The 16,088-nt window shown below is 46.7% G+C and overlaps 1 protein-coding gene across 1 annotated transcript in view; it reads right to left on the reverse strand.

Annotated features, from left to right (window-relative positions):
- The window catches only part of LOC147705732 (uncharacterized), a 338,142-nt gene extending 333,914 nt beyond the window's left edge, over positions 1-4,228 (reverse strand). The window contains exon 1 of the mRNA XM_086932177.1: positions 3,991-4,228. Within this exon, the coding sequence (XP_086788303.1) occupies positions 3,991-4,108 (118 nt within the window). The 5' untranslated portion in view covers positions 4,109-4,228. The remainder of the gene's footprint in view (positions 1-3,990) is intronic.
- Positions 4,229-16,088: the final 11,860 nt, after the last annotated feature.

The raw sequence follows: 16,088 nt of genomic DNA on the forward strand, positions 1-16,088 counted from the left end.
AACCCTCATCTACTGACCCCCTGGACCCCGCGAACCTTTTGTCGAATCCATCACGGACATAGTCTCCCCGCAGGGCATCGCATCCACCAACTACACCCTGCTGGGAGACCTCAACTTTCACCGCGACAACCAATTGGACCACAGCACCACATCCCTCCTGGACAACCTCCACAACATTGGACTCCGCCAGATCTTGACAGAACCCACGCACTCAGCAGGACACACCATCGACCCACTCTTCACAACAAGAAACTCCATCACCTTAAGCCACACCACAGAACTTCCATGGACCGACCACTAATTCGTCCACTTCAGAACACCAACCATCCACAGACCACCCACCTTTCAAAGACAGCAGCACCTGCTCCCACGAAGAAATTGGACCAGAATCACAGACGACCAGCTACCCTCATCTCTCAGCAACTCCACCCACACCGTCAACGAAAACGCCAACGCCGCAGCCCAAACACTGCACAGATGGAGCATCCGGCAGCACAAACAGCTTAGCCCCCCTCAAGAAAAACAACACCCACACCAAGAAAGCTAGATGGTTTACCACCGAACTTTGAGAGTCCAGACGCACCTGCCTCCGCCTCGAAAAGGACTGGAGGAATACCATATCCACAGAAGCCCAATACAACTTCAGAGCCGCCACTAATGTCCACCACCAACTCATCAGAAAACGGAGGGAAAAAAAGCGATTGAAGACAGAATCTCCACCCACGCACACAACACCAAAAAACTCTTCAACATCATCAAGAAGTTTGCCCAACCTACCAGCGAGTCCACTGACATCCCACCATCACAAGACCTCTGAGACAAACTGAGCACCTTTTTCCACCACAAAATCAAGAGAATCTACGACAACTTCGATGAAGACAACCAACACACTGAACCCCCACCAACCATCCCCAACACCATGAAGCGAACGATCGACAACTGGACAGCCCTCACCTCCAAAGACACACTGAAGACTATTAACTCAATCCACTGCGGGCCCCTTCGGACCCCTACCCCCACCACATTTTCAACAGAGCCGCCGACATCATGGCACCCAAGCTCCGCCACACCATCAACCACTCCCTGGCAACTGCATTGTTCCCAGACGTCTGGAAACACGCAGAGATCAATCCCCTCCTCAAGAAACCCTCAGTGGACCCCACCGACCTCAAAAACTACAGACCCATCTCCCTGCTCCTCTTCCCAGTGAAAGTCATCGAGAAAGCCATCAACAGCCAACTTCCCAGCACAACATCCTCGACTCCCAATCAACTTCAGAAAAAAAAAATCACAGCACGCAAACCACCTTCCTCGCACGCAACAGACAACATCTGCACCCTACTGGACAAAGGAGAAACAGCAGCCCTCATCCTCCTCGACCTCTCAGCGGCGTTCGACAGTCTCTCACCGCACCATAATACACAGTCTCCACAACGCAGGAATTCAAGACAAGGCACTCGACTGGATCCGCTCCTTCCTCTCCGGCAGAACGCAGAGGGTCAGACCCCCCCAATCCTCTCGGACCCTACACCAACCAAATGCGGAGTCCCCCAGGGGTCATCGCTCAGCCCTACGCTCTTTAACGTCTACATGGCTCCGCTCGCCCCCATCGTCAGAACCTACAGACTCAACATTGTGTCATACGCAGAAGACACCCAACTCATCCTCTCGCTATCCAATGAACCCAACACAGCCAGACACAATTTTTGAGAAGGCATGGAAGCCGTCGCCAAATGGATGAAAAACAGCTGCCTTCAACTAACTCATCATGGTCCCACACCCAGACGCCTGGAACGACACCTGGTGGCCCTCACCTCGGTAGTCCGCCCACCCCCACGGACAACGCAAAAAACCTGGGTATCATCCTGGACTCCAAACTCAAAATGGATCGCCAGATCAACGCCCTCTCGTCCTGCTTCCACACTCTCCGCCTCCTACGCAAGACCTTCAAATGGATCCCCCAAATACATAGAAAGACCGTCACTCTCGCCCTGGTCACCAGCAGACTCTACTATCTCCCAGCATCTGCACTCCACTGGCTACCCATCGAAGCTAGAGTCACCTTCAAGATGCTCACCCACGCTCACAAGGCCCTCCACGACACCGGGCCAGCATACCTGAACAGCCAACTCAAATTCCACGCACCCCAAAGGACCCTACGACCAGCCCAGCTCTCCTACGCCGTGGTCCTCTTGCACGAGAAAGACCAGATCAGGCGGCCGCTCCGTCTCCTTACTCACGGCCAGAGACTGGAACGCCCTCCCTCTCAACCTCAGACTGACAACATCTCGCCCCATCTTCACAAGAAACCTCAAAACCTGGCTCTTCAACAGACCACCTCCTTAATGGACTGGAATCAGGCAAACCCCCCCCCCCCCCCCCCTCCCAGTGCCTTGAGACCCTCACGGGTAGGTAGTAGCGCATGACAAACGTGTGATTGATGAGTGACTGAGCGAAAAGTACTGTACTGTTTCCACGATGCCCGAGGGGTCAGGGTTGTCATGTTCAATAGTTACCAGAAACTATTCACTCCTCTGTAAGAGGGGTACATAGTGGCACTATGAGCTAGCTGGTCTACAAACTAACATATCCTTTGAGGGTGCCTAGAATCAGTCTGGATACTAATCCCCTAGTTTATGTTGTCTAAACTAGCAGATCCTACATCGATTTGTATGAATTAAACGACAACCAATGTCTTTGAATGCACAACTAATGTAACAATATAAGAACAAGATTTAAAGGCCTGTTAACAGAAGGGAGCACTCATGGAGGAATATAAGAAGAGGAAGTGTGAAAATGCTTTACCCCTTGGGAAGGCCCCACACTGGGCAGCCTAAAACAAATAAAGCCAGCAAATAGAAAGCCAGAAAATATGTGTTTTACAAACCACCAAAGCCAATGGTCAGCAATGGGAGGAATGCATACCCAGGGAAGATTTCTGAACGACCCCAGATGTCTTTAGCAAACCCGACAGCTGTGCTGTCTTGTAGGCTTCAATCTAAAAAAAATTAAGACTACTAGCTAATGCTGTCTGGGAAGCTAGACCTTAAAAAGCACAACCTTCCAAGTACCTAATTTGCAGAATCACAAGATTAGCAACTAGTATTGCTACTTGATCAGCATTTTACATACCGGACAAGCAGCTTAATGGAAAGAAAGGTAAAACAATCAGGTCCATCGTTAAAAACTGGAATTTTTCCTCCCCCTCTTTCAAATACAAACTTAAAGCAACACATGCAACGTGAATCTAAGCCATATACGCAGGGCCAGGGGAATTATGATATTGTGCGGCCAGAGCGGTTTGCACAGGATTATAGATTTGCCACAGATTTAATAATCAGCTGCATGATCTGCAGATTTTCACAACCACAATAGTCTCTAGCTCAAACGGTTCAAAAGTTACTAATAATGCAGAAACCAGTGTTGCTGCACAGTGGAATGCCCTTTGCAAAGTTAACTTTCTGTTGCTTATTCCTATATTTGGGTGTTAAACTGTTACTAAGGAGGTTACTAAGGAGATACGCTTCAAGCCCAGATAATTTTAACAAGTGTAAAAAGTACTACATAATGAATACAATCAAACAATAATTCACTCAACCCTGCTGCATAATTTAGCCCTCCCCTGCTGCATAATTCCAATGGCCCTGTATAGAACTTTTCCGCTGTTTAAACTATCCCTACATGGGTTTTAAGGAAGGGAATGGCTATCTGTTAAAAGAGAATAAAGAGGTTTTATCATAACTGCTACTGGAGTATCCGTTCCAGGCTTTTCCAGAACCCGAATACATGCACAGCTCGTGCGAATATTTCTCGGGGTAATGCATCTCCACTTGCCTGTACTTCCACATGTTTGCGCACAGTTCCAGCCGATCATTTAGTCCAGTAAGCGCTGTACAGATACAATTAGAATGCTGTAAACATTAGTTGACACGAGAGGGAGAGTGTCCCCGTCATAGAGTACGTGTCCCTAAGCTCCAATTGTGCTCTCACCGCTCTCGGGCTCTGTGTACAGCCCATGCACGTCCCGCAGGATCCTCTCACTCACGGATTCTCCGCACGCCATGGACGCCGCGTTAGCTGCGGCGCGAGGCTTGACACGGCCCGACATGGTAAACGCCGGGACAAATACCAGAAGAACAACCACGCCAGCGCTGAGCAAAACCTTAACCAACAACGAGTTTTGCGCACGCGCAGAATACCACGTTCTGCCAACCTCTGAAGCTGCTATCTGCTGGTGCGTAGTACTTTAAATCTGCAGAGCGTGGTGACGACCAAAGATTATACGAGGTTCAGACGTCTAACGTAATACGTGAGGTCACGGAACGTGCTATGTTTCGTACTGTGTACGACGCAGCAGGCTGATGTTAGCGGCGTCCAGAGGCGGTGACGGGAAGGGAAGCGCATTTTCTAAACAGCGCGATGGGATGTTTGTCGAATGGGCCATTTTAGAGGAGTATGGACATCTGGGGAAGCGCATTTTCTAAACAGTGCGATGGGATGTTTGTCGAATGGGCCATTTTAGAGGAGTATGGACATTTGATATTTACTTCAAACGTTTTAGAGTAACACGCATTTACAATGCAATGGTCTCGGCATTGTTAAAGTTCAGGGGCGTAGGAGACACTAAAATTCGGGGGGGGGGGGGGGGCAGGGACAACCTTGTGGACTTTCCAATGACCCTATACAAATCATTGCCCTTTAAACAAATACAATCGCATACTTTCGAAATGAAATATTGAGAAAAGCAGGCATGTTGTCACAGTTTTCATGTATGCTTTATTGTTATTTGCATTCATATAGTAATCAGACTAAATGTTAAAGAACCATGTATATGAATCTTGCTGCACCAAGCAAACATAGGTCGCTGACTTAGGGTAGGGGCGTCGTGTTTGCAAGTGCATTATGATTTGAAAAGTACCTGGTGCTGCATCCCTGGTCTCCAGCAATTTCCAGGCAACAATAAAAATGTGAAGATAACTTTGTTGATTAATGTTCTTTATTGAGAGAGATCAGAGGTTTGTCTAGTGGAAGTTTTGACTCTTGGTAAGGTAGACACAGTGGGGTAATATGCCTGCTGCAAAGAATGTGTAGCACGCAGTTCACAAAATGCATATCATGTAAATTGGTCAGTGAGTTACTGCTTTTGTCTGAGAGATTATTTTGGTATTTGCATCATCAAAGAGCTGCATGAAAACTTCAAGGTATAGATTAGAACATTAACCGCCCGATTCATGAACCTAAATTTTGCTCGCAAGGGGCCGGATTCTGAGAATCCGGCCCTTTGCGAGAGCGATTTTTGCATTTGGGATTCAGCACCCAAATGCAAAAATCGCTAATTGCGATGTCGCAAATGTGCGAGGAATTACATTTAAGGAATCTCTATTAGAGATTCCTTAAATGCAATTCAACATCCAATTTAAATTTGCGAATTCGCAATTTCTTGCCGCAATTTACCGCGAGGTCAGACCTCGCGGTAAATTGCGAAAACTCAGAAAAATGCATTTAAATGCATTTTTCTGAGTTGCATGTTACACACACACATGTCCTTTGGACATGTGTGTGTGCAACACCTGTGTGAAATTTCATTTGAGGGGTGCTACAGGGTGGCCTGTGGACACCCCTGGCACCCTTCAAATCGCAATCTTATTTGCGATTAGCTAATTGCTATTCGCAAGTAAGGAATACTCCCCATTCATTCCTATGGGCCTTTTGGCCCATAGGAATGAATGGCGAGTTATTCCTTATTTGCGATTAGCAATTTGCTAATCGCAAATAAGGAATCAGTAGGAATCGCATTTTAATATGCGATTCCTACATGATTACTGTTTTGCGAGTCCTTAATAGCGAATCGCTATGATTCGCTATTAGGGGCTCGCAAAACGGCCCGTTGATGAATCGGGCTGTATGATTTTTCCCCAGTGTTTCCTTATCCTAAAGTTGGAAAATGTGTTCATTATGATAGAAATCAATTCTGATTATTAAAGAGAACCCTCCAACCATGGTTTTATGTTTTAAATTCTGAGTTTGTGCTTCTTTAGTGTTGCAAAGCCATCCTGGGCACTCCCCAACGTTTTGCTGACTGGTACTGGTGGTGCCTGACTTTGACTGACCCTGGCCTCTGCCTGAACAGGCACAGGGCCAGTGGTATTCTGAAAGAGACACTTAAAGATACTGTCAAACACCTACATACACTAGGGTACACTATGGATTAAGGTACCCCTATGATTGGCATGATTAGAACTCCCTTTAAGTCCCTAGAATATAATAGGGCATGGCAGTTTAGAGGCCAGCAGCCCTTTCTGCGTTTGCATGTGTGCACTGCTGAAGCCTGAGGTCAGTTTAAAAGTAGCCCTGTGTTGTAGGACTGCTTTTAAAATGCAAATTGTGCCCAAACTCGACTTTGGGTTCGGGGAACTTATAAATTGATCAACTACAATCCTGGGGCAAAATTAAGTTAAGTACAAAAATGTTTTCCACTTAACTATGGCTGTATCATATTTGCAATAATATACACGAAGAGGGGTGGAGAGGAAAGAAAAACATATAACAAAGCGTACAAGCAGTGACAAAGTTATGTATTATGAAAAACTGCCCTCACTCACACACAATGTGTGTGACATGCTTCATCATCGGGTTGCTGCGACGCCCAGGCGTAGCCACGCTAATGGCGGAACATAGGGAGGGGAAACATAAAATACAAGGACAAAGTGCAACACAAAACTGAAAGTGACAACAATGTTCACAACAGGTAAAGACAATCCAGGACTGGGTACTGTGACAGAACAAAAAGTGCAGTCAAAATAGTGAAGTTAAAACTGGCTCCTGGATACCCAATTTAACTTTATTGATAGGTTCCAAGGACAGGATTAAAACTGATTTACGGATAGTGGTGTTAAAGTAGGAAATTAGGAACCCCTAACACTCCTCCTTTACTGCTAATGTCAACATGTTTCGACCTAAGCGTGCCCTCGAATGGTCGGTCACATCGGTCATCTTCAGGACGTCTGGCTGTCCCAGTTTCATATGGTAACCCCCTTACCTTAGTCTGGTGCTACAGAGGTACTAGTAGATTTCTCAATCAATTATGTCCATGTGGAGGGAATTCCGCCAACACGGATGACATGTACTGCAAGGAAATAAATAGCATTCACAACTGTCAACAAGGCAAAATGTTGCCTACACTGCAGTGTTTCAAAACAACGTATTCCCTCGTCTTGCGTAATGCCCCTCCATCTTAAATATATTTCTTTATTTCAAACCCACAGGCAACTGCTAGCCAGTCAGTTGACCCTACCTTAAACCAATTGTTACAAAAATTGATAAGAAAGAGTGGCCCACTAATCTTTTAAAATACCAAACATATCGTAAATGGCTCTCACAGGAAGATTATAATCTCCGCTAGGTGACTTCATGATCTTTTCGTAATCCATGATATCTGCCCATATATATGTGTATTTATGTATCCTCTTCGGTCATTAAAAATAGTACCAACTCACCGAGTTTATTAGGAGATTAAACTCAACCTGACATCTGAGGGGAGGAGTTCCAAAGAACACAACCTATGTCATAAAACAAACTGAGATTCACAAATGTAGAAATGCTAGAATCACGACATGTATCCATGTCTACATAGTTATGCGTCCCTCTAGACAGGTATAAATAGTTTGATTTGAAACACTGCAGTATAGGCAACATTTGGCCTTGTTGACAGTTGTGAATGCTATTTATTTCCATTATGAAGCATGTCGCACTGTGTGGGAGTGAGGGTAGTTTTTCATAATACACAACTGTGTCACTGCTTGTACGCTTTGTTATATGTTTTTCTTTCCTCTCCACCCCTCTTCGTGTATATTATATTTACTTTAGGGGGTTTGGGTGGTAGAGTTGTGTGTAGACCCTCTCCCCTCCCATGTGTGAGAGAATGTATCATATTTGCCACATAATACATCATCTGCTGCATAATCTAACAATTTGACCCAAAACAGTTTTGAAGCTCAAACGGATCAAAAATTACTAAAAGAAATGTGACTTATGTTCTGTGAAGTGCAGGGCCCTTTGCAAAGGTTGACTGGTCACCTTTCCCTCTGCTGTATTTGTATGTTATACAGGTACTAATGAGACAAAAGCTTTGCAGAGGCTGTTAGTATGTATATATATATATATGGTAAAATAATAAATAATCATAAAATGCACTGCATCACACTGCAGCCTTTTTTATTGTTGCATCATTTAGTCAATACTGCAACATAATTTTGGCCTCCATTGCTGCATAACTCCAGTGGCCTGAAAGAAGGCTGCACATGTTAAAAGTGTTTGTGCATGAAACAGAGCCCATGAAGTTTGCAAACTTAGGGGCTGATTACGAAGGCAGGCGGACTTCAGTCTGTCCGCCATCAAATCGGGGAATGGGACCACTGGCCTTCAAGGTGGCGGCCCCACGATAGGCATTACAATGCGACCGCCACTATGGCGGTCGCCGTGCCTATCTTTTACATTGCAGCAGCAGGTGCTGCTGGCTGCATCATCTGCCTCAATGTAAAAACGGACATGTTACATATATCACTGCACTACGTGGCAGGCACAATGCGGTGCCTGCCACATGGTGCAATGATATTTAGGGGGGCTTCTTAGATGCCCTCCAGGTCCCATGTGTGGGGCCGGGGGGAAAGGGGCCCGCTATGGCCCTCCAATGTCCCTTTCCACCAAAATTTCATGGTGGGTAAGCTGCCATGGATAGGCTGGTGGGTAAGGGGTATCGTAATCCTTACTGTGGTGCCTGGTAGGTACCACCAGCATTGTAGGAACCACAAGCCCCTCCGCCGCACTGGCGGGCTCAATGATCCAGTCGGGTGCGTGGCGGTTGGTCTTTCCGACGACCAGGGAACCACCTGCCATTGTAATATGGTTGGCGTAGATGCAGTCACTGATGGCGGTGGGACCGCCACTGACGGGGTGATGTGGCGGTTCCACCTCCATTATAATCACCCCCTAAGTTTGGTGTGCATGCAAATCCTACATTGCCGACCCCTGGTAAGTTGCACCTCTACTGCTGAAAAAGGCCAATGGAGGTACCAATGGATGCGGTGGACTGGCTTCAAGGATCTTGTGACCTCAGTGACAGTCACTGTGTGCTTCTTCATATGCCTGCTCGCAAGACTGGAGGTTAACTGCAGTATGGATTGTGGTGGACAGGTCTTCAAGGTTAACTCACACTTGCCACCGTTAGGGTCCACCTGCGGGTGCTAAGACACCAGGGCTTCTAAGGTCTATCGGTCCTCCTAAGGGGTAGCATCGGAATGATCTCGGTCAGGAGTGCGGTCTGGTGGACTGGTCATGAAGGCTGAAAATGGTGCGCCAGTTCCAAATTCAGCAGCTTCGGCCAGAGTGCCACATCCTCTCCCACACTGAACACCATAGTGCCCCACTGAGAGAAACTTGCACTGCCTTCAGCTACAACTCAATTGTGCTGCAACTAAATTCAAATTATGCACTAGACAACAGTAAAATACTGCTAGAAAAAAAATGAAGAACACCCTGAAAAAAGAAAACACTCATAAGGAATGCAAGAATAAGCAAATCATGTGAAATGTATTCAGGAACAACATGGTTACCTTAACAGTTTTTTCCTGAAAAATTCAGGACATGGCTACAGGACCAGGAAGGGACCCGTTTCAATGTCCATTGCTTATATCCTTTTAAAATGTAAGCAGTTTGGTTTAAAAAAAATCACATCCCCGAACACAGAGCTGCAGTACACATTTTATAAGCTAAAATAATTAAAACAGTTGAAAACGATTGTATTAAACATTTCCACTTCACCCATCAACCAGGTATTGCAGTCCCTTTAGGACTGGTGCACTTCCTCACCCTGGGAAAACAACGTTGTTCAAAGAAAGAAGAAAGCACTTTCACTGGCAAACTCTGTACATTGGTTTTAATATGTGTGGATGTAAATACCAATCTGGCCTGTCTGCTGACCACTCTCTATTGCTTAATTTAGATATTTCATTGTTTTTCTCTCCGTCCCGAGGTTTTTCTTTGGGATTATAAAACGGTCAATAAATAAGGAAATATCCAGCCAAAGTGTCTGCCTATTTTGGATCCATTTCACAGAGCAACAAATAAAGAAAAGGAGATGCAAGAAGAGAGTACATGAGAGCTCTTGAAATCAGAACTTAAGGAGAAGCGAGACAGAGACAGAAATGGGTATGAAGGAAAAGAGACCGTTTTTCCCCCCTTCCCTGCCCTTCCCAGGACACCTAGCCTTCCTGCAGCATAACAAAGGGCAGAGGGCGGGTGGCCTCTTTGACTCCAGTCAGGTCAAGTGCAGGGCCATTAGGGAGGCGCTTTCACACGCTAATGGCCCTGCCACAGACAGGAGGGAGAGGGGAAATTCTTTTGTCCCCTCGTCCCCTCCACCCTTGTCCCCCGTGTCCCCCCACTCCAAAATCTGGGGGGGATATATCCCCCGCGTCCCCCACACTTCCTACGCCCATGTTAAAGTTAGAGCTATTGGCATTGCTCATGACATTATTTTTATTTATGTTTTGGTTTTTAAAACATAAATTAATGGCACTGTCATTTACAATGCCAATAGCTTAATCGCTCGCAAATGCAAGACCTTTTGCATTTGCACACACACAGAGCCACCCACACAGTCATTCACATAGAGCCACACACACAGAGAGCCACACACACACAGAGCCCCACACACACACAGCGCCCCACACACAGCGCCACACACACACAGAGCACCACCTACACACACAGAGCACCACCTACACACACACAGAGCACCACCTACACACACACAGAGCACCACACACACACAGCACCACACACACACGCACACACCAAACACACACACAGCACCACACACACACAGCACCACACACACACAGCACCACACACACACACAGCACCACACACACAGAGCCCTAGAGCATAATTCCAAGAGCCAGCAAAGGCTCGAAGCATAGGAACCAGGGAAGTCGTCACCCCAGGCAAGCAATGTCTGTGAGGGGTGAGAGGGTGAGTGAGGCTGTGAGAGGGTGTGTGAGGGTGAGGGGGTAAGGGTGTGAGAGGGTGTTTGAGGAAGGGTAAACGCATAAAAAAAAATAAACACGTGAAGCCCCCCCATTGCAGACGAGGTCTACCCCACCCCAACTCCTGCTGATGCAGACTCTGGTGACTGCCATGGAAGGGGGGGGGCGACCATTCCCGCCCGGTCCTCGAGTGTTATTAGTGCGTCTTAGAGCTGTCAGAAAAGTGTTGGTTGGGCTGTGTGTCTATGGCCCAGATCCTCCCCCAGCAATAACCTTTTCGAAAAACCATGATAAAACAAAACAAGCAGTGACAAAGCCAAAAGGGTGGCAGCCAATTCCAGTTTTATTGGCTTCATCAGTGCTTGTTTTATAGCATGTCATCACATTTTTGAACTCTTAAATAACTGATGTATTTGCTCAATCGCACCTGCTTCCCATGAGCAGAAAACAAGCAGGTGTTGCACACCGCACCTTTTGTTTTTATTAAAATAAAAATCAGTTATTTGTGTAGTGCTTTCACTAAAGTGCTTTATGTCGAATGTGGAAAGGAACATGAGTGGTGCAAATTATGGTTGCCAAGCGATGGGGTGTCATTAACCCCCCACCACCACCACACACACACACTCACACACTTAAGCAGCTTGATCTGGGGGGTGGCCATCACAGGGCCATTTTGTGTAACATGAAAAATGTACTTTTTAATGGCTTCTTTGACTTTGTTTGGAGACTCTGGAGGGGCTCAGATCGTCTCCTATGCGGATGATACACAGCTCCTGTTCACTTGCGACAGGGGCTGTGACTTCGACGGAGCGGCCATCCGGAAGTGTCTGGAGTTTGTGTTTGATTGGTTCGGGAAAAGCGGCCTCAAATGCAACTCAGACAAATCCGAGATATTGTTTTTTGGTTGTCCTGCCGACCCGAGATGGAAGCACTGGTGGCCTTCGGCCATGTTCCCCCCTGCCAGCGATTCTGTTACAGCTAAGAATCTGGGCATGCTGGTGGATAACACCCTCTCCTTCAAGGCCCAGGTAGCTGGCCTGACGGGGAAGTGCTTCGCCATCCTCAGGATGTTGAGAAAGTTTCTGCCGTACCTATCTTTGGAGCACAAGAAGATTACGGTGCAGGCCTTGATAGGCTCACGCCTAGACTATGCCAACATCCTTTATCTGGGTCTTCCTGAATATCTGCCGACCTGCCTGCAGGTAGTCCAAAATTCGGCAGCCAGGGCAATCTTTGGTCTTACCAGAAGAGCCAGGGCCAGCAACCTCCTTGTTACTCTGCATTGGCTGCCGATTCGTAAGCGCATCTCCTTTAAGACCTTAACCACAGCTTTTAAGGCGCTACACAATTTCGGCGCTGGCTATTTGCAGAGAAGGGTCAACTTCTATCTCCCATCTAGACCCTTGAGGTCGGCTGCCCAGGCCAATGCAATCGTGCCGGCAGTGAGACGTGTTCGTTGTGGAGGTCGCTCTTTTAGTTACCTGGCCCCCCGTCTTTGGAACACTCTGCCCTTGACGTTGCGAACGTGCTCCAATCTGTCTACCTTTAGAAAGGGACTTAAAACTCATCTTTTTGCCCTGTAAGTTGTTCCTGTTGATTCTTAGTGCCGCTTTGGCTGTCTTGTTAGTTGCTGGTATCTGTGTAATGATCTATAGCGCCGGGACGCTCTTCGGAGCAGCTGAGCGCTTTACAAAACCCCCAGTAACATTAACATTAACATAACTCTAAACTCAATGAAGTTCGTAGAAACAATCTCTTGCAGTGGAAGGGGGGAAGGCTGGAGAGACGGTAGGCTAGACAGAAGGAAGGGTGAAGAGACAGTAGGATGGACAGAAGGATGGAGAGAAGGAAGGATGGAGCAATAGGTGGCTGGAGGGAAGGGTGAAGTGATGCATGGAGAAAAGGATGGTTGTGGAGAAGGATGGCTGATGGTGAGGAGGGTGAATGGCGAGAAGGCTGAATGGGTGGATGGAGAGATGTGTGGATGGAAAGAATAATGGATGGATGGAAGGAAGAGGAATGAAAAGGGAAGGCAGGGAGGAGAAGGATGCACTGGAAGGAAGGTGGATAAAAAGAAAGATGAAGAGAAGGAAGGGTAGATGGAAAATACAGAAAGGTGGATGAATAGCAAAACTTACAGAAAGAATGGAAATAAAGCACAATGGAAAAAAGACAGAAAAAGGATGGAAAGAAAGTTGGAAAAAACGACTGAAAGAAAGATGTAGAAGAAAGGACATGTAAGAATGTCAAAATCCCCTATGGGGGCTATCTCCTGAACAACTGGTTTGCTTGCCTCATCCACTCTTGTGGAGCTTGCTGGGACATGGCTCAAGGTGGGGTCTGTTGTATTTTGCTGCCTACTCCCTTGCAAGCGATTCCATGTTCCCTCGATGGCTGTTTTTAGCCCTGCGCTTTCCCCAATAAAGACTCCATTCTGAGAATGGTAGGGGTGGTTAAGTTAAATGTGGCTGACACCTAAAAGCAATGATTTGGGAAAAGAAAACTGGGCTCTGGAAACTTAGTATCCTGTAACCCTGAGTCACCTGGTAACCCTAGCTTAAATTCCTAACATGGCTCCATGAAGAACTGAAAGTAAGAGAGACAGCCCTTTTGTGCGAGGTATTTTTTCTGTGGTTCAGGGAAGACGTGGGATCAGAAAAACAACACGGGATAGTCCTGGAAAAGGTGCGATCACAGCTAAGGACCTGGAAATTGGATATATTTTAGCACCCACTGGTCCCGCCCCTTGCCCTCCTGAGACTCTAAGGGCAAACAAAGGCTCTGTGTGTGTTTCTAACAAACACCGAAGGCAGCTCTTTAGATAGTGTGACATCCCTCAGAAACTCATGGAGGGGAAAGGGTTGTAAAGGAGTGGGGCAGGAAATGGGCGTCGGGTGGCAGAAAGGTAGAAATGCCTCCACGAGGTAAGAGGGCCCTTAGCAGGTTCAGCACACAATGTAACGCGCACCTCTATGTGTGTCATATGAGGTTTGGGAGGTACAAAGAACAGGTTATTTGAACAACAATGCATACACATCACTGAACTGCGGTTTTGTTTTCAAAACTATTTACTTTGAGGATTTCTTCACCTGTGTCTTCCTGTGGTTTAACCAACCAAACAGTTTGTCTTAAAGCGGCATAGCACAGACCCTCTGATGAGAAACCAACCTCAGCCCTGGCAAACCACCCCCACCCTAGAGGAGCCGTGCCTTGAATGGAGTCGCAAGGGCATGGACGGGTCAAGCGGGGTCAATCCTGCTCTGAAAGAGGCCCCAGACCAAAATGTGAAAATCAAAAACAGGGCATGCACTAAGACATAAACGTAAAAATACAACTGTGTAGCAACTACTTCACAGAAAAGCTCATTATCATTGGCAGAAACGCTACATTGTATTTATATAGGGCTTACTACCCCTGACGCGGCATTGATTCGCTTTGCAGCTTGTCTGACGTGCTTTCAGAAATAAGCTGCAAAGAAGATAAGCAAGGAAACAGAGGCACGGAAAGAGTCCCTCAAAGACTTCCTCCGCTGCCGGTGTGAAATCCTGTGGCTGAGAGGCGGGCGGGAAACCAAGCAGCACCACCATGTTTCTCCGAGGCGAAGCAGAAATGCCTCGGAGAAATCAGCGTCATTTTTGGGATTGAGGGGCGTGTTTTCTTTCTCTCCTCTTCCCATTGGCTGGAATGTAAAATTCCAGCCAATGGGAAGAGGAGAGAAAGAAAACAGAAAGAAATGAAAAAACACACCCTTCAATCCCAAAAAGACGGGGCTTGAACGGACAGACGCCCCTCTCGTCCAATGGCTGGCCTACGTTTAGGAAGCCAGCCAATGGAAAAGAGGGGCGGGTTCAACTCCCACTCTAGGAGACATAAAGTCTCGGAGCGAGACTGCGCAAGCGCAGCCTACGGTCCGAGACCTAAAAAGGTTAAAAAAGGGGCATGTCCGAGACTTATATTAAAGAGAAGTCAAGTCATATGTTAGTACACAACAACTTGTCCTGGGGCTATATGTATGTGTTTAGTGTGTTGACTATTCTAGGGTGACCAGATTCTCAAACCGAGAAATGGGGACAGGTCACAAACACAGAAGTAGGACTACAGTTTGCAGTAACTCAACATAAAGTAGGAGTCTATGTCAGGACCAGAGGCTCCGATTATGCTTCTAATTTCTTTGCATTAATTACATAGCAGCCAAAAAAAAAACCTTGTATTCATAAAACTACAAATCCCATGAGTACTAGGTGCCCCATAGCCATAGAGAGTACCCTATATAAGGTCTCACAGAGGTAATCACTTCCTCTTTTAACCATAGAGAGTACCCTATATAAGGTCTCACAAAGGTAATTGTTACAAAGATGAGGCGCACAGGTAGAGTTTAAGGAGTCTTCTTTATTCCTTCTTAACACCATCACAGGTTCCAGTCAGCTGGAGTCAGCTGTGGAATGTTCGCTCATTCCTGCCAGGGCTGTACCAAGGGAAAGGAGGGCGGGGCATACCAAGTGAGATTGTAACACATCTCCTTACCGAGGGAAAGGAAAAGGAAGGAGCAGGGAGAGCGGGAGCAGGGCAGTAACACTGCCTGGGAACAAAGCAATATAGCATAGAACAAGGGTCGAGGACCGCATCTAATAAAGTTAAACCATGCAGTGACAAAAATGGCATTTAAGAGCATACAGTAACAATGAAGAAAATGGTCTCATGTGACACAGTAGTCTTTAGTCCATAGGGGTGCACTTGTGGGCCTTGATGACCTCCGAGGGGCCACATCATTCATACTACATATTTGTGTCTCTGCCTAGGGGACATGTTTTTCTCTGTGAGGGACAATTATGTCCATACTCCATGTTTGTCCGTTGGCCAGCTGGACCACATTCCTTCCCACTTTGGTTACCCGTATGGGCTCAGAGAACCTAGTGGCATCCCTCCTTCTTGGTTTAGGAAGGTCTATCCGGACCCAATCCCCTTCCCATGCTAGCTTTTACGTGTTTGTCAGCATTATACCTTGCTTTGTATTTATCTTGGTGATCCCTAATACGCTTTCCG

The sequence above is a fragment of the Lissotriton vulgaris genome, chromosome 7, assembly GCF_964263255.1.
Source record: "Lissotriton vulgaris chromosome 7, aLisVul1.2, whole genome shotgun sequence".
In the NCBI taxonomy this organism is placed as follows: Eukaryota; Metazoa; Chordata; class Amphibia; order Caudata; family Salamandridae; genus Lissotriton; species Lissotriton vulgaris.